This window comes from Hetaerina americana, unplaced genomic scaffold, assembly GCF_022747635.1.
Source record: "Hetaerina americana unplaced genomic scaffold, ioHetAmer1.1.p SCAF_31, whole genome shotgun sequence".
Taxonomy (NCBI): Eukaryota; Metazoa; Arthropoda; class Insecta; order Odonata; family Calopterygidae; genus Hetaerina; species Hetaerina americana.
Window position 1 is genome coordinate 878850 of NW_027286886.1, and position 23651 is coordinate 902500.

General features: G+C 37.7%; 1 protein-coding gene across 1 annotated transcript in view; it reads right to left on the minus strand.

Annotated features, from left to right (window-relative positions):
* Positions 1-118: 118 nt before the first annotated feature.
* The window catches only part of LOC139691242 (uncharacterized), a 54834-nt gene continuing 31301 nt past the window's right edge, over positions 119-23651 (minus strand). Inside the window, exons 9-13 of the mRNA XM_071588987.1 lie at positions 18522-18655; positions 15597-15727; positions 10195-10352; positions 5426-5632; positions 119-243 (exon numbers count right to left, since the gene is read on the minus strand). Of these exons, the coding sequence (XP_071445088.1) occupies positions 119-243; positions 5426-5632; positions 10195-10352; positions 15597-15727; positions 18522-18655 (755 nt within the window). The remainder of the gene's footprint in view (positions 244-5425; positions 5633-10194; positions 10353-15596; positions 15728-18521; positions 18656-23651) is intronic.

A 23651-nucleotide genomic window follows, 5' to 3' on the forward strand; every position in this document is an offset into this window, starting at 1 on the left:
AGTAATTCACCTGAAAATCAAAACAGCCTCTTTTATAACATAAAATTATGCCTCCATTTCTTGAAGATTACTAGTCCTATAGGAAAATAAATACACAAAGGAGCATTTATGAATTCCTTTAGGCAATACTTACTTTTTCCCAAAGTGAATGCAGATATATACTCAACTTTTCAGGAATGATCAAAGGACGGATAAAGCAGATTACTTTATCAATTTCATCCACATTGTTTAGAATAACAATCTCTGTAAAATATAATTTTAAAGTCATTGACCCTCTATTCAATTTATGACCGCTGATTATACAAGGTAAACATGGATTCATAATAACATGATGAACAAATTTAGACTAGAGCATCTTTTACATATTGTATTTAATTTAACACTATTAAATTCATCACTTAATTCAATTAAAAAACTTTTAAGGCTATGCCCATCAAATCACAGGCTTACCTTATTTAATATCAATTTTTTATATAATTGAAAATCAATCCCAAATTCAATTAAATATAGCATTATAGGAAGGAGTTGTATCCATTAACCAAGAGAAAAAAGAAATTCCTGTATGAATATTTTGGGAAACATGGTTGACAGTCAACAGGGAGAGGGTTGAGCAGTGGGTAGTCAGAAGGGAGGATTGGGGGAGCTGGGTTGGAGAATTTGAGTGGAGGGTTCTGGCTGCTATTTATGCCAGAGGCACTGCCACAGCAATATGCTACTTCAACCCCTTTACCCCATTCTGATGTTGTGTGCTCTATGACTGGATTCCTCTGGGACATGCTCTTGGGTTTAAGATAAATTGCAGTTATTCTGACTTCAGCGATTTTCTACTCATTTCCCACTATAATACCCAATTAAACTTGTACACTGGAGGTGTCAAGGTTACACCAATAATATGTCGAAGATTCCTTACCCACAGGTCATCCTAACATTCATCTGGTGACAAGAGTCAATTTCAAAGTGACCTTTTCACCTACTACAAATAGATCCTCAGGAAGTGAATGCAATCCCACTTGTGGCAAATATGGTGCATTGATTAGATCAGGTCTTACCAGAGATTAAAGCAGCTAGTTTACAGAAACCTAGTACTTCATTACCTAGAACAGAAGCTAGAATCAATATACCCCCTTCCCTTAGGGTATTCTCCTGGGCTTGGGAGGCTACAGAGAATAGGTTAGAAGAATTACTCATATTCATCCCAAGTGTCTTTCATGTATGCAGAGATGATTTAGAGATTTTAACTTTAATTAAGACCCTCTTTTTTGGCAGTGATCCCACCCTTATTTCAACTTTGCTCAGACCACAACATGTTATACACACCCCAGAATCTGGCCTATCTTGAGCTCCCTTAATAACTCAGCATTTCTCAAATTTAATTATTAAGGGTTATATATTGGGTCTATTTCAAGGGAAAACCGGAAGCAGCAGGACAGAAGATGCAGGAGAAGAAGACCAAATTAGTTAGAATAGGAACGTGGAATGTTACGACAATGATGAGGACAGGGAAACTGGAGAATATTAAGCAAGAGATCAAAAGGGGAAAAATAGATATTTTAGGTCTATGCGAGGTGTGATGGAAGGATAGTGTGGATTACTGGAGTGATAATTATAGAATAATATACAGAGGGCGGGGACGAGAGCCAACGAGGGGTTGCCATAGTATTAAATGAAGTATTAGGAGGAAGCATAGTCAACATAGAGCAGGTAACGGATAGAATACTACTATTATAGATAAAAGCAAAACTGACGAACGTGGTTATCATTCAGGTATACATGCCACCGAGCAACCATACGGAGGACGAGGTCGATAGGATATACGATCAATTAGAGGACATAATCCCGTGTGTTCCTTCAGGGAAACATTTGATAGTGATGAGGGATTGGAATGCGACAGTAGGTGAAGGAAGAGATGGTTATGAGGTGGGGGACTAAAGTTTAGGCACGAGGAATGACCGCGGGGAGAAAGCAATTGAGTTCTGCAGGAGACAGGGGTTAGTCATCACCAACACTTGGTTTAGACACCACAAAAGACGCAGGTATACATGGAAAATGCCAGGTGACTCAGAAAGGTATCAGCTAGATTATATTTTGGTTAGACACAGGTTTAGGAACAGTGTGATAAATTCCCACAGCTTCCCGGGAGCGAATGCGGACTCTGGCCACAATTTAGTTGTTATGAAATGTAGCGTCCGTTTCAAAAAGATAAAGCAGGGGGGTGGGTTAGAAAATGGAATGTAGAAGCATTAAATGAATTAAAAAGGAAGGAGTACCAACAGGTTGTAGAGGAAATCATGGAGGATGGTAAAGACCTAAGTACTATCAAAGAAAAATGGGAAAGTATCAGGAAAGGGTTATCAAAAGCCGCAAAAGACACTATTGGAACCCTTAACACGAAAAGGACTAGGAAACCATGGATCACGGATGAGATGATTACAAAAATGGATGAGAGGAGAAAATGGAAGAATGTAAACACAGAGTTATGCAAAATGAAGTACAAAGAGTACAATAAATTGAGGCGGGCAACAAATAGGGCAAGGAAAGCATGGTGGAAGACGCATTGTGAGGACATGGAAAGTTTGCAGAGAAAGGGTGAAATTGGTGCGCTCTACAGCAAAGTTAAATCTTTATCGGAAAGTAAGAAAGGAAGATCTATGCTTACAGTTAGAGATTAGGTGGGTAAGATAATAGCTGAAACAGGAAAGATCCAAGAGAGATGGAAGGAATATATAGAAAAACTATATAGTAAAGAACTTAGACAAATAAAGTTAGAGTTAGAAAAGGTACCTGACGTAGAGGAGGGTAGCTTAGGTCCAGGCATACTCGACGATGAGATAGACAGGGCATTAAGGGAGATGAAAAAAGGCCGTGGGGGTGGATAACATTCCTGCGGAACTACTGAAATATTTAGCAAAATGTGGGAGGAAGAGGCTATATGGGCTGATTCGTAGTATCTATGAGGAAAAAATCTGGCCGGAAGACTTTGTGAGATCAGTTTTAGTTACCATTCTGAAAAAGGTAAAGGCTACATCTTGTGAGGACTACAGGACAATAAGTTTGATATCCCACGCAGCTAAAGTTGCTCTAAGGATCATAAACAAAAGGATAGAGAGTAGGGCAAATGATTACTTAGGGGATAATCAGTTTGGGTTTAGAAAGGGAAGAGGTATGCCCGATTCCATTGCAGTAATGAGGTTATTAATTGAGAGGAATATAGAATACAACCAGGAGGTATTTGCCTGTTTCGTAGATTACGAAAAAGCATTTGATAGAGTGAATTGGGGAAAACTAATGAGTATATTGCAGAAAGTAGGAGGCTAATCCGTAACCTGTACATGTCTCAGACTGCTCTGGTGCGAGTGGGGAACGGGGAGTCCGGATGGGCAGTGTTAGGAAGCGGTGTAAGGCAGGGTTGCCCATTATCACCGTTGCTGTTCAACCTGTATGCAGAGGAAATGATCAAAGAGGCATGGGAAGAACTCGAGGTAGGAATGAAAGTGGGCGGGGGATTCGTAAAATCAGTTAGGTTTGCTGATGACCAAGCTTTAGTTTGTCAGTCAGCCAAGGGGCTGCAAGCATTGCTGAGTGAATTGGAAATTCAGTGCGACAGGTATGGGATGAGAATCAATATTAATAAAACCAAGGTTATGCGATTTTCGAGAAAGAAAAAGGCTAAGCTAAACATCAAAATAGGAGGGCAAAAACTATAGCAGGTAGAACAGTTTACGTATCTTGGTAGTGTTTTGGACCAACACAGTCAAAGTAGTAGGGACGTAAGGAGAAGAATTGCGCTCGGCAAAGAGGCTTTCACAAGGAGGAGGGAGTTGATGACAGGGACATTGAGTAAGGATATTAAGAAAAGACTCGTAAAAACTTTGATACAGAGTGTAGCTATGTACGGTGCGGAAACGTGATCATTGAAGCAGGAGGATAGACGTAGACTGGAGGCTTTTGAAATGTGGGTGTGGAGAAGAATGGAGAAGGTGAAATGAACCGAGAATAAAACAAATGAGGAAGTACCTGGTATGGTGGACGAAGAGAGGGGTTTGTTGGGAGAAATCCTATGGAGGCAGGAAAACTGGTGGAAGGGGGTATTGACCGGCAGTGGGATGTTGAAGACTGTAGAGGGGAGAATGTTAGGCAAAAGATGAAAGGGAAGGAACAGGATAGGGATGTTGGACTGGATGATGGGAGGAAGAAAGTACTCGGAGATGAAGAGGGACCTAATGTACAGTAGGATACTGGATTTTGTGTTTTGTTAGGAGTCACAAAATATTTATTTAGTAGCCATGTCCATCCAAAAACCTAGCTTAACCAGTAGATTACCAAATAATAATTGGGTCATCAAGCATGACTCAAACAAATGAAGGCAAGAAGTATTCGAAATTGGTGGTGTCCAGGGGTGAAATAATTCCAGCTACAAGCATAAGCTTTGGTTATATTATTTATGCAAGCATTTCGTGAGGGCATCAACACATTCTCTACTCTATGGCTCAATACACTTGATATTATTATAATTTGGTATTCAACCAGTTAAGAAAGGTTTTGGATGGGCATAGGCTAGACAATGGCATAATGATATTTCCCTTGACTATCCTAATTACATCAAGACCATCTTCAATTCTCCATACTTCATTCCTCATTTCACTCTGTCCAATATGCCTATCCAATTCCTTCCCCTTCCTTGCTTGCCTAACATTCTCTCCTCTATCACAGTATTCAACATCCCATCGCCAATCTTAATGCTCTGCATTCATCATTCCTGCCACCTTTTGAGCTTCTCCCAACAATCCACTCTCCTCCCCTTAGCATACTTTCTTGTTTGTTTTCCTTCCTGTCCACTTTACCTTTTCCTCTTAATCCACACACACAAATCTAAAAGGCCTCCAATCTATGCCTATCGTGTTTCTGAGCCATACAAAACCATACTCCACATAAAAGTTTCAGTGAGACTTTTCTTGACATCCTCATTTAACATCCCTGTCATCAATTTCTTCCTCCTGGTAAATGCTTCTTTGCCTAATGCAATTCTTCTTCTAAAATTCCTAATACTAAGACTATATTGATCCAGAACACTTTCGAGATAACTAAACTTCCATCTGTTCTAGTTTATGATCAACTATTTTTAAATTTAACTTAGCCTTTCTCTTTCTCGAAAACCAAATAAGCTTCGTTTTGTTTACATTTCTTCTCATCCCATTCCTAACGCACTGACTTTCCAATACACTCAGCAATACTTTCAATTACTTGAGTGACTGACAAACCAAAGCTTGATCACCTGCAAACCTAAATGAATTTTCTGAATTGTCCACTAACTTTCATTCCTATCTCCAGTTCTTCCTATGCCTCTTCAGTTACTCCCTCCACATATTTAAGAAATTGCACTTGGGCTAAAATTATAACCACAATATGAAAATTTGGCTCCACTTACCCTCATGACCATTCAGAAGTGCTTTTACACTGTATTTTGGAGTCCAAGTGAGCAACAAGTGCTCCATATATTTAAGTAACATTTTTTCAGTATCCAGGTGACACAAGAAGCAGATTTCTTCTACATCTGCTACTGAAATATACTTCTGACTCATTACTCTTCTTAAGAGCATATCTTCAGAAATTCTCAAGCTTTCTCCATCAGTTCCTGAAATAACCAGAGAAAACACAAATAAGGATAGGCACATTGAAAGTAGCCAGATGGTACGATTTTATCAGTAATAATTATAAAAAATTAGTACTGCACAAAAGACACTCAGTATTTGTGACTCAGTGACCACTATGAACATTAAGGTCAAAAATCTGTAAATATAGCATAAATGCCCTCGGCTGCCCAATCTTTAGAGAAATGGGTATGGGTAGTGGGATAAAAACAATCACAAACCCTTCCTCTCGGTTACATGGACCACAGTGACAACCTCATGAGGGACACACACTCAGCATTTGTTAGGAGAAACTCCATTGCCAGTGCAAAGCAGGCCTCTTCAAAGAGGAATCAATATAGCACTAAGCATTGCTAAATATATGCCCTGATGTTGGAGGCCCAAATGAAGAAAATGGGTGAAGGGGAAGGGTTAGTGAGATCACAAAGTAACCTCCATGGGTGACACCAACTCCAGCCACACTGTCATTTGGATCCTTCACCTCAGACCAGGGCTCAGGGAATCACCGCCGTTGTTCAATGTCACTCATGTCACAAGACAAACTAAACTCTCAACCACAATAAGAAGCACACAAAGTCACACACACACACCCTCGAGTGCCATGCAATTGACAAATTTAAGACGAAAAAGAAAGAATGCAGCATTCATTGTATAGACTGACAGTTCTATTTCTTAACACTTACGGAGAACCATGGATGCAGTCAACATTAATGAACACAATGGCTCATACCAATTCAGCAGTATGAGGGTAAGTCAATATATAAGTATCAAACATCAGCAAGACAAGTACAGAAGCTGTATCAAATATTTTATTAGGAGTTCTCGGAATATCCACTGGCTTAGCTCCCAGTGATGTTCATCCGTTCGGGGCCAAAAATCATTTGGGTGGTCGACATTTTGAAAATGATGTGATCCATTAGGTTAACTGTTACCTACGACAGTCAAAAAAAGAATTTTTTACAGCTGGTTATCAAGGACTTGTAAAGGGATGGGATTAATGCCCGAATGTACAGGGTGATTACATAAAAAATTGAAATAAATTTCAGGAAGTTACTTTGATTGTTATTGCATCTATCCAACTTTTCAAGTTGTTTATCGCTTTACCTTCATACAAAGACAAGATTTAACACTTTTATTTCCACTTGGCAGAAGTGCAGAACAAAATGAGTCAATTGCCACAGTGTTTTCTTCTACATACAGTGAGGGCTGTTGCAGATGTGGGATAAAGTCTAACCAGCAACTATCCAAAATTGTTGGAGATCTGCAGGGTTTCCTGCTATGGCCCTGAACCTGCAGATGCTGAAAAAACAGATGGAGAAATAAATTGAAAATGGAAAGGAGACCAATCCCTTGTTCGTCTCTAGTCAACAATGGTCAGTGATAAGAGGAATATTTTTACAGACAACATACAGGTCGAAACACTTCTTTTTGAAAGCAATTCTAGGATTTTTCATAACAGTGAAGAGAGTGATTTTGAAATTAATTTGATTATTTGGGCAGTATGGGTAGTGATGAATGCACAGAATTTTCCAGTGAAAATGAAAATAGTGGAACTTGTCCATTGCTCTCGGAGAAGGCAAGAGGAGCCCATGTTTGAAAGTGGTACCCAAACAATTGTGGTGCTGAAAGAATGGGATTCTCCACCATGCTTAACATAAATAGAAGAATAATTAGAAAAGTGGCAAACAATTCTAGTGAAATAAAACTTTTTCTAGTTTCAAGAAGAAGATTTTTGAAACCAATATCAACTGAAATGAACAGCTATGCATAAGCCTATTTTAATTCTGAAACAATGAAAGGTGAAATTATGAAAAAGTATTTCAAAACAATTGCTGATGAAATTTGAGTCTATTTTTCCAAGTGCACTAATCACTCAACAAAATATCAAAAACAAGACAGCTGGTGTCCAGTGACAAAAACATCATTTATACTGAAATGTGTTATCCTGTTATCAAAATTATTTCATTTTTGTTCAATTAAATATCAACAAAATTGATGAACAGAAAACGATCCGTTTCCTTTCATAAATAATGATGGTCATCTAAATATTTTCCAGGGAGAAAAATGCTATGGATGATAGCCCAATGAAATGCCATGGCAGATTCTGTCATGTGCAGTACAATCTGAGTAAATGTGCTTGCTTTCATAGAAGTTTCACAAAATATGTGAAGTGTCCCATGCATTTTGAATACAAAGAATTTGCATTAGGGGTGAAAATATATTTTTTCAATGAATCGCTTAACAATCGATTTTTGGCATTACAAGTGAAGAGGAGAGGAGAATTCCTGGAAAAAATGGGCACCTACTGATTCAGTTCCTGTTTAGTACTAATTCTGCTCGCATTTTAGTGTGACTAGTGACTTCAAATTTTTTCCTAAATTGTGTTAAGACGTATTATTTGTGATTTTTATCACAATGTTGCAAGAACCACCTCGGAGAAAAGCAACATTATGCAAAGTCACATATTCTCAATGATGTTGAAAGGTTGATACATATTATCATAGGATAAACAAAAAGCAATTGCAACACGACATTATCAACGAGAAGGCAAAAGTGACTTCTGCTGACCTAGCTAAGAAGATGGCAGGATCATCAATGGCTAAAGATGTATGTTAGGGAAGACATGGGTGGTTCTAGAAAGTGAAGACAAAAGTTGGCATCCACAGCATTGTGAGGTATAGCGAAGCAGCGAGCTCACAACGGCAGCTGAAAACTTCACCTAAAACTTCGAAAAGCTCATACATTCTGAAGTATACTTGCCACAACAGGTTTTTAATTGTTATTGGAAGGGTGTCTTCTGGAAGCAATTGCTGGGCTGAACTTAAATAACAGCAGAGGAGAATGTATCGCCCCTCCACAAACCGATGAAGAACATCTCATGCTGCTTTTTCGTGCCAATGAAAGGGTTGATTTGAAAATTAAACCCCTGCCTGCTTATCATTCAGAAACTCCACAAGCCTTCAAAAATGGTAAGTCCAGAAGAGCCCACCAAATGCGATGTGCAGGTCATGGGAAACTGTTGCATTGTACATTGGTAAGCATCACCCTAATTAGGCAATGACTATGCATGCTATAAATTTATTCAACCCTAATGCTGTGTCATTTTCAAAACATTTAGAAGTGTCAGAAAAACAAATGTCTCTAGACACCTTTTTAGTAAAAAAGAACCATCAATGTATCATACATAATGAACTAATTATTTAGATTCTTTTTTAATTTCTAAAAATTGAATTCATATTCCAGGTTGGTTCATTTCATGATAGAAGAGATTAAGATGATCCACCATCCTAAGAAGAGTACATATACTTTTCTTTGAATAAACCTAGTACATAATTTATTTTTGCTGCTGTGCAGCATCATTCACCTGATGATGGTCATGGAGCGAAACCATGGTCATGTGATAAATTTGCATAGTTTCAGGCATGATGTTGTGGAATTTGAACATAATAACGAACAAATAATAGCACTTTTCCACTAGATACTTATTTGAACCATGATCAGTTTCAATGTACCACATCATCTTCATGTGAAAACTGCAGTCACTTTCTGACATATGTATCAATTTTAACTGGGAAGAAAAGGGAAGGAAAAAGTGGGAGAGACGGGGATGTAGCTTGAAAAGAAGACTGATAAATAGGGGAAGTGCTAGTGGGTGATACGAAGCGAAAAAGTAGGTGAAAATGACACAGCTTAAGCATTAAATAAATTTGTAGCATGCATAGCCACGGCCTTATTTGATATTAATATTGCTGCAACAATTTCAGTGTAAAAATCATTCGCCTTGACCAGGATTCGAACCCAGATGCCTCAATGTCCGGTCGAGTGCTTTAGCCAGTTAAGCTATCGATGTTGCGACGAAATACCGTACATACAATGTCACAGGCATTTGTAGTTGTGTATTGTTACATTGACATGAACATTAGCGAATGACTCAGTTAAAAGTTACTGTTGCGGCATCTACTGCAGTTTCTTAAGAATTTAATATTGCTGCTTTGATATTGCCTCGTTAACACAAATGCATCATTGTATCACTAGAACTAGAGATCTCTATTCTAATACATCCTCCAAATCTCTACCTATATATTTTCTTGTAGATAATCTTGCGGACATCAACATTTACACCTTGACTGCATCTTTATGTTTTAGTCATTCATCCTCTCATTACACCAGGTTGGTCCTACCTAATTTGATAACTTCAAAGTAGGTATATTGATAGGGGAAAATTTTAGTTAAGTGTCCAGCTGAAATCTTAACAACTAACTTACTCTCATTGAGACAACTATCATAATTACTTGGAAAAATTTTACATCAAAATATGCCTCCTTCCTCCTAAACATAATACAAATGGGGAAATTGCACATTTTCCACAAGACGACAATAAAATCAAAGAGAAACTCAATAGTCTCACACAGGCTTTACATGCATAAAGTCCATTCATGAAACAAATAAAAATTAAAACTTGACTATTTCATAACACATCTAATTTATTTTTCCACAAATATGAGGCAGCATAATAGATAAGAGGCTTTAATGATTCAGAACTTACCACCAGAAATCATTCCCATTTCCTTAAGCCTCTTGGCAACAATACATCTCCAACTCATATCTGCATAGGAATAAGCTAGTTTATCCATGTCATACAAGTCACAAAGGATCTCTCCCATGCTAGCCAATGTCCATGTTTTGAATAAATCTCCTTGAGATCTGTGAAATTAATGGATAATGGAGCATATGCTTTTATTCTAAATAGAATAAAAGGAAGAATTAATAAAATAAATATAAATATACATGGTAAGGATAAATAGTTTTGAGAACAATTTTTTCTTGACCTAACTAAACATCACAATGCGCTTGCACTGCACAGGCCCAGTGGTAAGGGGTCTGACCTTCAATGCGCACCAAGCGCCAATCTCTTGCAAGCATTTGCTCAGACTACATCGCGTTTTCAGTGGACCCCTGTTGAGTGATGCTGTGCAAGCGCAAAATGCAGTGAATGATTGAACGGTAGTGTGCCATCAAATTTTGGGTTGAACTGCGAAAATCAGGTATTGAGATGTTGGGCATGATTCACCAAGAGCTCACAGATGAAAGCATGTCAAAAACTGCAGTTTTTAAGTGGCACAAGCCCTTCAAAGATGGCCGAGAGAGTGTGGAGGACAATCCCAGTGCTGGACAGCCATCAACATCAAAAACCAAGGACAAAGCACAACTTGTGCATTAAGTGCTGAATTCAAACTATCAGTTAATAGTGCACATGATCACAGATCGTATTGGTATTGATAAGAGATAGTGCACACCATTATCACTGAAAATTTGGCGATGCAAAAGATCTGTGCTGTGGCGTGGCTGGGCACTATGCACCCAGCCACACCTGCTAAAAGGTAACCATGCAAATTTCACCTCATTAAACAAAATAATGAGCCCACATCACTTCTATTCTCACAGTGCCCTTATGTCTCATTTAAACGCCCATTGAACTTACACTGAATTTTAAAATCTACAAGGCCACTAGCATACCCTCTCCTCATCATGCATGAGGAGAGGGTATGCATGTGAGAGGAGAGGGTTCTTTAGCTCTCAATATATTTACATTAAATTTTGTTCACCTTCAAAGTATCCCCATTGACCACAATGCACTTCTCCAAATGATGCTCCCATTGTTCAAAACATTTCTGAAATTCATTTACCGGGATATCCTTAGGCCTTCTAGTGATTTTTGTATTACCTCCTCCGAAGTGTCAAAACGCTTTCCTTTTATGTCCCTTTGAATCTGGGGAACAAAAAGAAATCACAGGGAGCTAAATCCCGTGAGTCGGGGGGGGGGGGGGGTGGACAATCGATGTCATGCCGTTTTTTGTCAAAAACTGCATCACGGAGAGGGCGGTATGAGCCACCGCGTTGTCATGATGGAAGAACCAGTCACCTGTGTGCCAAAGATCTGCTCTTTCGTTCCGGATACTCTCCCTCAATCTCTTCAAAAGCTCCAGGTAAAACTTCTGGTTGACAATTTGACCCGGGGGAACGAACTCAGTGCACAATACCTCTGCAATCGAAGAAAAAAATGAGCATTGTCTTGATTTTTGATTTCACTTGGCGAGCTTTTTTGGACGAGGAGAGCCAGCTGTCTTCCATTGGCTTGATTGCTGCTTCATTTCAGGATCGTATCCATAGCACCACAATTCATCACCAGTAATCACCTAGGAAAAAAAATCAGGGTCCTCTTTGAGCTGATTTTGAAGCTCAAAACATGCCTGAACTCGATGCTCCCTTTACTCGTTAGTGAGATGGCAAGGGACAAGTTTGATTGCAACCCTTTTCATACGTAAATCTTCAGATAGAATCCTCTGAATTGAACTCCACGATACTCCAGACATCTCACAGAGTTGATCAATGGTTCTGCGACGGTCTTCACGAATGAGGGCATTGATTTTGTCCACGTTTTCATCAGGTCTTAATGTTGAGGGGCGGTCTGAATGGGGTTGGTCTTCAATTGACATTTCACCATTTTTAAAACGTGTAAACCACTTGTAGACTCAGGTTTTGCTTGGGGCAGCTTCCCCATAAGCAGTCCTGAGCATTGCAATAGTTTCCGTGGCCGATTTCCCCAACAGGAAACAAAATTTCACTGCAGCAGGTTGCTCTTGATAATCCATCATCACGTATTTCACCGAAATGAAAAAAGTTGTTTCACTGAAACAGCTTGCACGGACGGACCAATCCAGCCACAGCGATGGCACTGTGCATACTCTCGCAGGTGGTGTGAGCCTGATGCACGACCGACCGAACAAAGGCTTCCCCCACTCTCGCTTCCCACCGCAGCCCAATTCCCGTTACTTTTGGGTCCCCCCTCATAACTACCTGTGATCGAAATGCTGCCATTTTTTTTACATGCCACCTCCCAGACTCTAAAATCCCAAACCAAAAATCATTTCTTAGCCTCATAAATATTAGCTACCACTTCCCCTGTAACTTTAGTCCTTCCTCCTGAGTGGGTGAATACATGACCACCCTATATGGCTCCCATACACATGCAAAATGTTATCAATTACATTACACGTAATACATTACTCCTATTCCCACATATGTTAGAATCGTAATAATTTGCCAGTAAAATATAAACCAAGTGAAATATTTAACCCACATATTACTGCAAAAAATATTAGCTAAAAATCGGCACAAAGACTTCATAAAGAATAAAACATTTTATAAATTTAAAAGACATGTCACGAGAGATAACATTTTGATTCCACTAAAATCTTATCATTTCATCCTGATTAATTTTAAATATCACATAATTTGATTTCCATACTAAATGAGTTGGTAATTTTCCATTCCATTTTTTATTTTAAGGTACAATGCATTTAACTGATTTGCGGCATCATGAGGTACAAGTTATAAACACAGCTGTTGAATATATACCCTTTGGACAGAGGAAGAGGGGTTGGCTATGTACGAGGGAGAAGGAGGGAGGAAATGCCTAGTCATAACCACTTAAAAAAGTGGTTATGACTAGGCATTGGGTCTGGTCCTGGGCATGGGTTGGGTTGGGGTTGGGGAGGGAGGTGGGTACGTAGAACTGTTGGATTTGTTTACCCTTGAGTAGAGGGGGTGCCTATGTAAGAAAGTGAGGGAGGGTGGAAAATTGAAGGTGGTTTGGGTTTATTTCGGGAAGTGAAAATTGGTAGTCTGAGTTTACTTGGGTAACAGAAAAAACAAAATATAATGGAAATGTGATGGTGCCTTGGTTATGATGTGGCATTAAGTCTAGTCCGGGGCATCGGTCGCAATGGGTCTGATCCAGGGCGTGGGTGGGTTAGGGTAAATGGGTATATTGAACCATTTAACTTAATCTGTGGAATCTTAAAATCTGTGGAAAAGTATGAGTCTTTCTTTCTATTTCAATAATGGACATTTAACTTGTAAACCATCAAGGCCAGTTTCTTGGAAAGGAGAGGGAAGATGTGAGCGTATTAATGCCAGTTACAAAGTATTGTATTGGGGTCTCCCAAGTGCCTTTGAATCTTACTCATTTGATGAGATAATCTTTTTCTGAAATATTTGAATACTTGAGAAAAAGTGGATAGCAATGGCCATCAGTTGAATTTCACCCGCTCAGTCCTTAACTTCTAGACTTCAAGTGATGCTCAATCCCATTCCAAGGAGATACCTCCTATAAAATCTCAAATCACCTTCCAACCACACAAAAAGTGGCCATCAACCCATCCCTTACTCTCTCCAAACTCTTAGCTAATGGCAAAGACAAGCACAGTTTTAAATCAGGCTTCTTGCAAACTTCAATGAGATAATTGCAACACAGAATGTGTAGGTCAAACTGGGAGGAATTTCAAATCACGAGCCAAAGAACATGCCAGGTGTCACATAAATCAAAACCGTGATTCACTCTTTGCTAAACACATAATTGATTGGAAATACAATAGCAATTTTGTACGAGAAATACTACGTGTCCAACAAATATTGTTTGAAAACACATTTTAACTTTTGACAGAGACGCAATATATGAGAGCATTAATGAAATATTTTCTCCCTTGGGGTGACTTGTAGTTCAAGTTGATTGTGAGCCACAAAGTTCTTTATAATTTTAGAGAATAATTAATTATTGCATGAATGGAAATATCTATATTTTCCTGTGGGGAAAATTTGCCTATTTTTTAGGGAATATAATTGCTCAGAAGTCAATGGCCACTTTCTCAGGGTACTTAAAATTTCTGTTTGTTTTAATCAAGCCTTGAACAAAGTGAAAATTTCAGTTTTTAGGACATTCAGTGATTTAGAATTTGTCGTACATTCAGTCAGTAGTAAAGCTCTATAATTAACGATCCCTCCCCTTTCCGTCTGAGAAACTGACCTCGAGGATAAACAAATCTAATGGTTCAATATACCCATTTACCCTACCCCACCCATGCCCCGGACTAGACTTAATGCCACATCATAACCAAGGCATCACTGCATTTCCAATTCATTTTGTTTTTTTCCTGTTACCCGAATAAACCCCGACCACCAACTTCCACTTCCAGAAAAAAAACCCAAACCACCTTCAATTTTCCACCCTCCCTCGCCGTCTTACATAGGCACTCCCTCTCCTGAAGGGTAAACAAATCCAACAGTTCTACATACCCGCCCCCCTCCCCATCCATGCTCAGGACCAGACCCAATGCCTAGTTATAGCCAAGGCGCCACTGCCTCTCCTTCCCTTAACGGAAAAACCCAGACCACAGACTTTGATGTCCTGAAAAACCCTAATCCCCCCACTTTCAACTTTCCCCCCCCCTCCTCTATCCAAAGGGTATATATTGAATAGCTGTATGTAAAACTTGTATCTCATGAAGCTGCAAGTCAGAGAAACGCATTGTACCTTAACATACAGGCCGTGGAAAATTACAAACTCATTTAATATGGACATCATACAATTTCACAAAGTAAAGCCTAAAATTGTGAAGTACACATCTGAGCTACGAGCAAAGCATTGATTTTAGGGTGTTTTTGGCATACTTAAATCAAAATACAATGGCAAAATTTGAATCAGGAATGCAGTCCCATAAGTTGTAAACATATCGCTAATTATAAAACATTTCACACAACTAGGCCTTCCTATATAGCATAGGTACATGTGAGTTGCATATCCACCATTCATTTCCAGCAAAAATTTCACTGTCCCCACCACACATGACCTCTTCTTGCTAGGTCAACAGGAAATAGTATTGTATATTAGGCAAATGACTGTAGCATCTTAATCTTGAAGTCAATATCAACAGATAAAATTACAAAGTAAAATTTAACAATTTATTTACAATTCTAAGTGTTTTGAAAGTAAACATCAAAAGTCACACTTGATAAATATGTTTAGACATTGAAACATGTATTGCTGAAAATAAACAAGGAATCTAACATGTTAGAAATAAAATTAGCATAATGTGCTATTATACTAACTTGTTAATGCAGGTGTTCAGCCAATCTATTATCATACTCTTTTTATGGCCTGAAATAAGTCCAATCATCACCGCTACATTCATGTCCTTGTGAAAGGTTAATCTGCTGAGTAAATTGCAGGGAGATATCGACTGCAAAAAGAACAATATATATTGTATTAATAAAAAGTACCTCAAATTTTTACAAGGTGAATTTTCCTGAACCTTCACTTATTATCAGAATCACCAAGCTTTTTTATTATTATAGAATTTTTGAAAATGTCAGTTTTAGTCCTAATCTATAAATATTAATCATTATGTTTGAGCATTCATGATACTAGCATGAAATAGATTACCCACTTGAGAAACAAAGGCAAGATTTTAATTAATATATATATATATATATATATATATATATATATATATATATATATATATATATATATATATATATATATATATATTTAAATAAGATTTATTATTTTACTTTATAATTAAATATATTTAAATTGGATTTTTCAAAGACAATGGGTACATACAATGCTATAGTAATAATATGGTCACCAGAACAAAGGAATATAGAGAATTGTCAGAATGTATTTTTATTTTTCATGGATTACAAGAAGGGGCTTGATAGAGTACACCGGTCCCAATTAATGAGCATTTTACGGTACAAAGAGGAGGATAATGAAGAGATAGAAGACTCATCTCTGGAACCATTTCACATCTCAGACTCAGGGTGAGGAGAAGGAATGGAGAGTCAAGATGGACAGTGCTACACAAGGGAGTATGTAGGTCAGGGATGCCCACTTTCACCTGTTTTTTACAAAATAAATTCATAGGAATAGGCACAGGGGAGGCATATAAAGGCCTAAGGTGAAACTAGGGAAAACCCTTTAAATCAACTCAATTGCAGATGATTGAGTGCTAGTTGGAAATTCAGCTTAAGGGTTACAATCATTGCTAAGAGCATCGCAGAATCTGTGTGATAGGAATGTGAAGAGAATTAATCCTAAGAAATTGTAGGTAGGGGGATTCTCAAGAAATACAAAGGCTATGATAAACATTAAAGTTGTGGAACACAAACAAGAATAGGTAAAACAGTTCATCAAACAATTGGGAAGTAATGAGGGTGGACAGAGTTGTGGTGACATCAATCACTTGCCTGATGTGTTTTCCATTTCTTGCCACAAAAACATATGTTATTTTGAACATTTTTAATTCTATTCCCATGTGTATGATAAAGTGAAAACAAACAGTGACAGAAAATTTTACTTAATTTTTTTATTTAAAAATCTAAAAATTTGTATTTTTTAAATGTTCCAATTTTATATTTTTTGCATGAAATATAAATATTTTAGTTTTCAGATAGATCATATAGGAAGAATGAGATTGTTTATTTTTTACACAACTAGTTCCTGTACATTTTAAAAAATCTTTCACTGCTTGATTTCTTAGTTTCCCAAAAATCCAAAGTCCTGGAGTCCAAAATTGACACTGAAACATAATTTGTTTCTTAACCTTTTGCCATTTTCATCCCTTTTGGTAAAACAAACTTCACATTATAAATAATACAGTTTCAGGCATAACATGGTGGAAATTCTTCATGATGAAAGAAGACACCTAGCTTTTCCACATAAGGAGTATTTATATTATGATCTAGGTTTCATTACAGCGTAATATCTTCAGTGAAAAGTGTCTTCTTTCATTAAACGTCAACAATGCCTACATGGCTTTTTCTTCTTTTCTGTAGGTTGAAAACCCTTGGCAGTGCCTGCCAGACAGATGCTGAGTATGCAGTTACGAAAAAAGCCTTCAAACTTTAGATCTCTTGTTCTCTGTGCACTATTTCTCAATTGTATTTAGCACTAGCTATGTACTGGAGTCAATGCTAACTTTAGTCCCTCCATTCTTCCGGCACAAAAGAAATGAGTTGCATAGGGCCTGGCTCATTCGCAAGTGAAAAAATACACAGTACTTTTTTAAAATACTGCCCCTCTCCTTTGCTTAAAATGGAATAGTTTGTCAGGTGCTGATCTGTTCTATCCACTCCACTGATTGTATTATTATGCTCGATAATAAAATTAACTTCCATAACATTTTTTCCAGGCCAACAAATTTTGTGTTATATACTGCAGAAAGTATATTAACAACCTTCTCCTGTTCCATTACTTCACCTTAATTCCCCATCCTATACATATGAATCTACTGACTGAATGAGAGAGCTCCACTACAGACTGAATATAAAACAAATTCTAAACCACTTCTGGATGTCCTAAAAACTGAAATTTTCACTTTGTTCTAGCCATGAAAGAAACCAAACAGAAATTTTCAGAATCCTTAGAAAGTGGCTATTGACTTCTGAGAAATCATGTTCCCCAAATAATTGGAAAATTTTCCCCATAAGAAAATATAGATATTTCCATTCATGCCATAATTAATCATTCTCTAAAATTATAAAGAACTTAGTGGCTCACAATTAACTTGTACTACAAGTCACCCCAAGGGAGAAAATATTTCATTAATGCCAATATGTATTGCATCTCTGTCAAAAGTTAAGATGTGTTTTCAAACAATTTTTGCAGTGATTTCCTTTCCTTTTGAGTCTAGTAACCATGGCCACAGCATTGGTGACCCCTTCTCATTCCACCATTACGCACTGACCCTACCTGATTGCAAAATGCAGGCACCCTTCTATTAACAGAGAATATTCACATCTACTGGAGAACTACAAAATATTATTAATGGTTTATCAGGGTTGGAAATTTTTCTTTTAAATAAAAAATAAATCATTGAATTGCTTATCACAGCATTTATATGAAAAATTACTTATTGAGCAAATTACTACAAGAAAAAATGTCCAAATTCTTCATATTTCATCAATTCACACTTTTGCAGACAAGCTAAATTATAATGAACTAACTGAAAAATAAACAAGAAAACTTACCATAAAATCAATATCATCTGACCATAAGGCCTTACACCATGCAATAATACAGACTGCTTGATGAGACACCCAGGAAGAGCCATTCTTTATGAACTCACGAAGAGAATCTGAAAATGCTAAAGACATTCCAGTGGCTGCAAAAGAGATTAAAAAACAATGAGTCCTACTGGCAGAGATTAAGGAAACTCTAATCACCAAAAGTCATTATTGTAACAAAATAACTCAAAGTTAATAAAATATTATCACTGCATAACAGAAGAATTTAATCAAGAAATTTCATTGCTGTAACTAATCTTATATTATTAAACAGTCACACCTAAAAAAATAACATTAACTGAAAAGGGATAATTCTTCAGAACCAACAAAAGCAGTTGACTAATGTGTTAGATGGAAAAGTAGTAGCAGTCGTGGTAGGGAGGGGAGGCAACAAACAGCTGCTGAAGCCTTTGGCACCATTATGGGTTAATTGGCAGTTTGGTTGAGGCAGGACAAGGAAGAATAGCTGGGGAGACACTAGCTAGCATTGGCATTAGTCCTCTATTAATGAATCGCCCCAAGGTGTCCACAGTTGGAATCAGGATACTACTGAAAAACTCGGACGTCCAAACCTGTGCCCTTGGGGTGCGAGACAGTACACAAACCACCACACCAACTCATATAACTGATATCCCCTATCTACCATCTGTGAATATTTATTCATGCTTTTACTCCTTTGATTTCCATGTATTGAGGTGAAAGGGTGTCAGGGAGTGCTAGCTAGTGCCTGACCGCCTTGAATAGCAAGCAAACTAACAAAACACTCCCTACCTCGACTCTTATGCTGTGCTAAAGGAGGAGGTTGACTAATTTACAGCAGGAACATGAGAGAAGGGCAGAGAGATGGGAGGAAGGGGGACCTAAACTTGCATCACACATTCACCCTCCTCTTCAGTGGCAATATTGGGCAAAATAGGTGGGTGGGGTACACGGCTTTATACAATTAAAGTTTCTCTACATCTTCCACTTCCTCATCAAGGTCAAGGACAAGATAACCTTGACAAATATATGGGATGCTGCTGATATATATTAGGTAATATCAGTTACAGTACGTCTCGGGGTGGACACAACTACCAAATAAATATATTGTTTCTCCTAACAAAATACAACCCAACATCCTACTCAACAACAGGTCCCCCTTGATGTGTATACTTCCTCCCTACATCCCATCCAACATCCCCATTTTACGAATTGCACTCTGAATTCCTAAATCCAGTTTTTCCTATGCCTCTTTAATCATTTCCTCCACACATACATTGAACAGCACCAGTGATAATGGACAACCCTGCCTTACACCTCATACTAACACTGCCCATCCGGACTCCCCATTTCCCACTCGCACCTGAACAGTCTGAGGCATGTACAGGTTGCGGATTATCCTCCTGTCCCTCCAATCTATTCCTATTTTCTGCAATATACTTATTAGTTTTTCTTAATTCACTCCATCCAAAGCCTTTGCAAAATCTACAAAACAGGCAAATATGTCATGATTGTATTCTTATCGATTAGTGATCTCATTACCGTAATAGCATCTCACATGCCTAAACCCAAACTGGTTATTGCCTAAGTAATCATTTGCTCTGCTTCCCATCCTTATGTTGATGGTCCTGAGAACAACTTTAGCTGCATGGGAAATCAGACATTGTTCAGTAGTCCTCACATGGTGTAGCCTTTACTGTATTCAGAATAGGAACAAACACTGATCTCACGAAGTCTTCCAGCCAGATTCCTTCCTCATAGGTGCTACATATCAGTCCATACACTCCTCCTTCCACATTTTCGTAAACCTTTGAGTAGTTCCACAGGAATGTTGTCTACCCCCACAACCTTATTTGATTTCATTTCCCATATTGCCCTTTCTATCTCATTGTTGAGTTTTCCTGGACCTAAGCTATCTTCCTCGGCGTCATGCTCCTTGTCTATGCCTAACCATGTCGGCCTAAGTTCTTTACCATACAGTTCTTCCATATATTCCTTCCATCTCTCTTGAATCTTTTGTTTCCACTATTATCTCACCCAACTTATCATTAACTGTTAGCACAAAGCTTCCCTTCTTACTTCCCGTTAGTGATTTAACCTTACTGTATAGCGCACCAGTTTGACCTTTCCTCTGCAAACTTTCCATATCCTTGCATATCAACTCCCACTATGCTTCTTTCGCTCTATTTGTTACCCATATCAATTTATTATATAACTCTTTGCACTTCCTTCTACCTAACTCTGTATTTAAATTCTTCCATTTCCTTCTCTCATTTACCTTTCTTAACATCTCATCCATGAATCATGGTTTCCCATTCATTTTCCTATTAATAGTTCCTCAAGTTTCCTTTGATATCTCTTTTTTGATATATTTCTATTTTCCTTGATAGTACTCAGTTCTTTTCCCTCACTCATGATTTTCTCTACAGCCTGCTGATACTCGTTGTCATTCCAGTTAATGCTTATAAATTTCACTTCCCAATCCACCTTCCCTGCTTTATCTTTTTGAATCAGACACTAATTAAGGGCACACGAACCTATGTCTCGTTTCGACTTAAAAATCACAGAGAAAAAGCAATAAGGTGGCATATTGTGTAAGCTTGTAAATATTGTTTTTGATCCTTCTGTTTTTTGGAATCAATTTCAATCACCTTGCTCTAATCTTCTGTATACTTACCGTGGATAGACATGGGCAATTATGATTTCATAGATTGTTTGTTACCACCTATTAGTGTATGGTTATAGATGTATTTTTAACACACACACACATATATATATATATATATATATATATATATATATATATATATATATATATATATATATATATACACACACATATATATACATATATATATATATACACATATATATATATACATATATATATATATACATATATATAATGTGTATATATATACATATATATACACATACATATATATACATATATATAAACATATATATATATATATATATATATATATATATATATATATATATATATATATATATATATATATATATGTATATATATATATATATATGTATATATGTATATATATATATATGTATATATGTATGTATATATATGTATGTGTATATATATATGTATATATATGTATGTGTATATATATATGTATATATATGTATGTGTATATATGTGTATATATATATGTATATATATGTATATATATGTATGTGTATATATGTGTATATATATACATCTACATCTACATCTACATAATACCCCGCAAGCCGCCGCAAGGGCGTGTGGCGGGGGGTGTTAGGTCACCAACCGTAAAAACGAAAAATACCACATGCAAAAAACAACACAGAAAATTACACCCCAGCAGCGCACACACTCATGCAAAACTCCCTCCATCCAATACTCATGCAAACACATACACCGCAAAACAACAAAAAACTGCACCCCAGGATACAGCACGAAAGCCATCCTAAAACACGCAAGCCAGGACACAACAAGCAAGAATGTGAAACATCACTACCACATGAAAATGCACCACAAAACACTCAACCCCCCAAAGAGACAGTAAAAGGAAGGGAATTCGACCCAACGTTGCAGGTAGCAGGAATTTCCCCCCGCCGGGAGGGAAGAGGGACTGAAAGGGAAACTTAAAAACAGATGAACAGAACACGAATGATATCATGCGGAAAGAATGGGTTATTATAACAAAACACATAAGGTTAGTGGAGGAGCATGCATTTAAGTAGAACTAATTATTTTTTAGACACTGAGGGTGGCAAGTGGAATTTTTACTATCTATAATCCTACAGTTGCTATCCCGTATTGTCCGTGGGAAGAAGGAGTCCTTGAGTCGGCTAGTCCTGGCATCTATTTCCCGAATTTTATATGCATGATCCAAGCGACCAATGTATGTAGGAGTACGAATAATCTGCGAGACCTCGGTGCTGAAACATGCGGATCTGAATTTATTTAATAATTTCAGTCTTGCATTGAATCGTCTCTCTTCTAATGATTCCCACCCCAAATCCATGAGCATTTCGGTAACGCTTTGCGTTTTATCGTAGGAATTTTTTACAAAACGGGCTGCCCGGCGTTGAACCTTCTCAATTTCCCGAATGAGACCTTTTTCACTCGGGTCCCACACGCTGCATGCGTATTCTAAATGAGGCCTTACAAGAGCGTGGTAACAACGTTCCTTGACCTTTGAGTCACTTTTGCCGACAATGCGTCTAATGAATCCCAATTTTTTATTTGCTTGACCGCAGACTTTACGTATGTGAGTCCCCCAAGTTAAGTCTTTAGTGAATGTGACACCTAGGTATTTTACCGTATCAACTACTGCTAGGTCACCTCCAGCTAATTTGTAAGCAAATCCCGTTGATCTTTTAAAGAAATTTACCACTGAACATTTATTATAATTTAGAGTCAATCCCCAGTTAGAACACCATTTAGTAATGCAATCTAAATCCTGCGCTAGAATAAAACGATCCTCATCCCCAGATATCTCCCGATAGATCACCGTGTCATCCGCAAACATCCTAATGTTACTTTTCACTTCGCGGTTCAAATCGTTAACAAAAATCAAGAAAAGTAACGGCCCGATCACACTTCCCTGAGGTACCCCCGACGTGACTCGAACGCTGTCGGAACTAGCGCCATCAAGGACTACCCTCTGTTCCCGCTCTGAAAGAAAATCTTTAACCCAACTTATAGCGCCCTTGTTTATACCCGCGACCTTTAATTTATGAATGAGTTTACCATGTGGGACCTTATCAAATGCCTTTTGAAAATCTAAGAAGATGGCATCCACTTGCCTACCTCTCTCACCAGATACAAGTAAATCATGTGTAAATAATCCTAATTGGGTTTCGCAGGAGCGGGTTTTCCTGAATCCGTGTTGATTGTCACTTAAAAAGTTAATGTTGTCAAGGTGTCTCATTATTGAACTGACAATTATGTGCTCTAATATTTTACAACAGATAGAAGTGAGAGATATAGGTCTGTAATTACTGGGATCCTCCCTGTCACCACTTTTAAAAATAGGCGTTATTTGCGCGGTTTTCCAAATCTTAGGTACTTTGCACTCTGTGAGGGATTTGTTAAATATAAATTCAAGGTACGGGGCA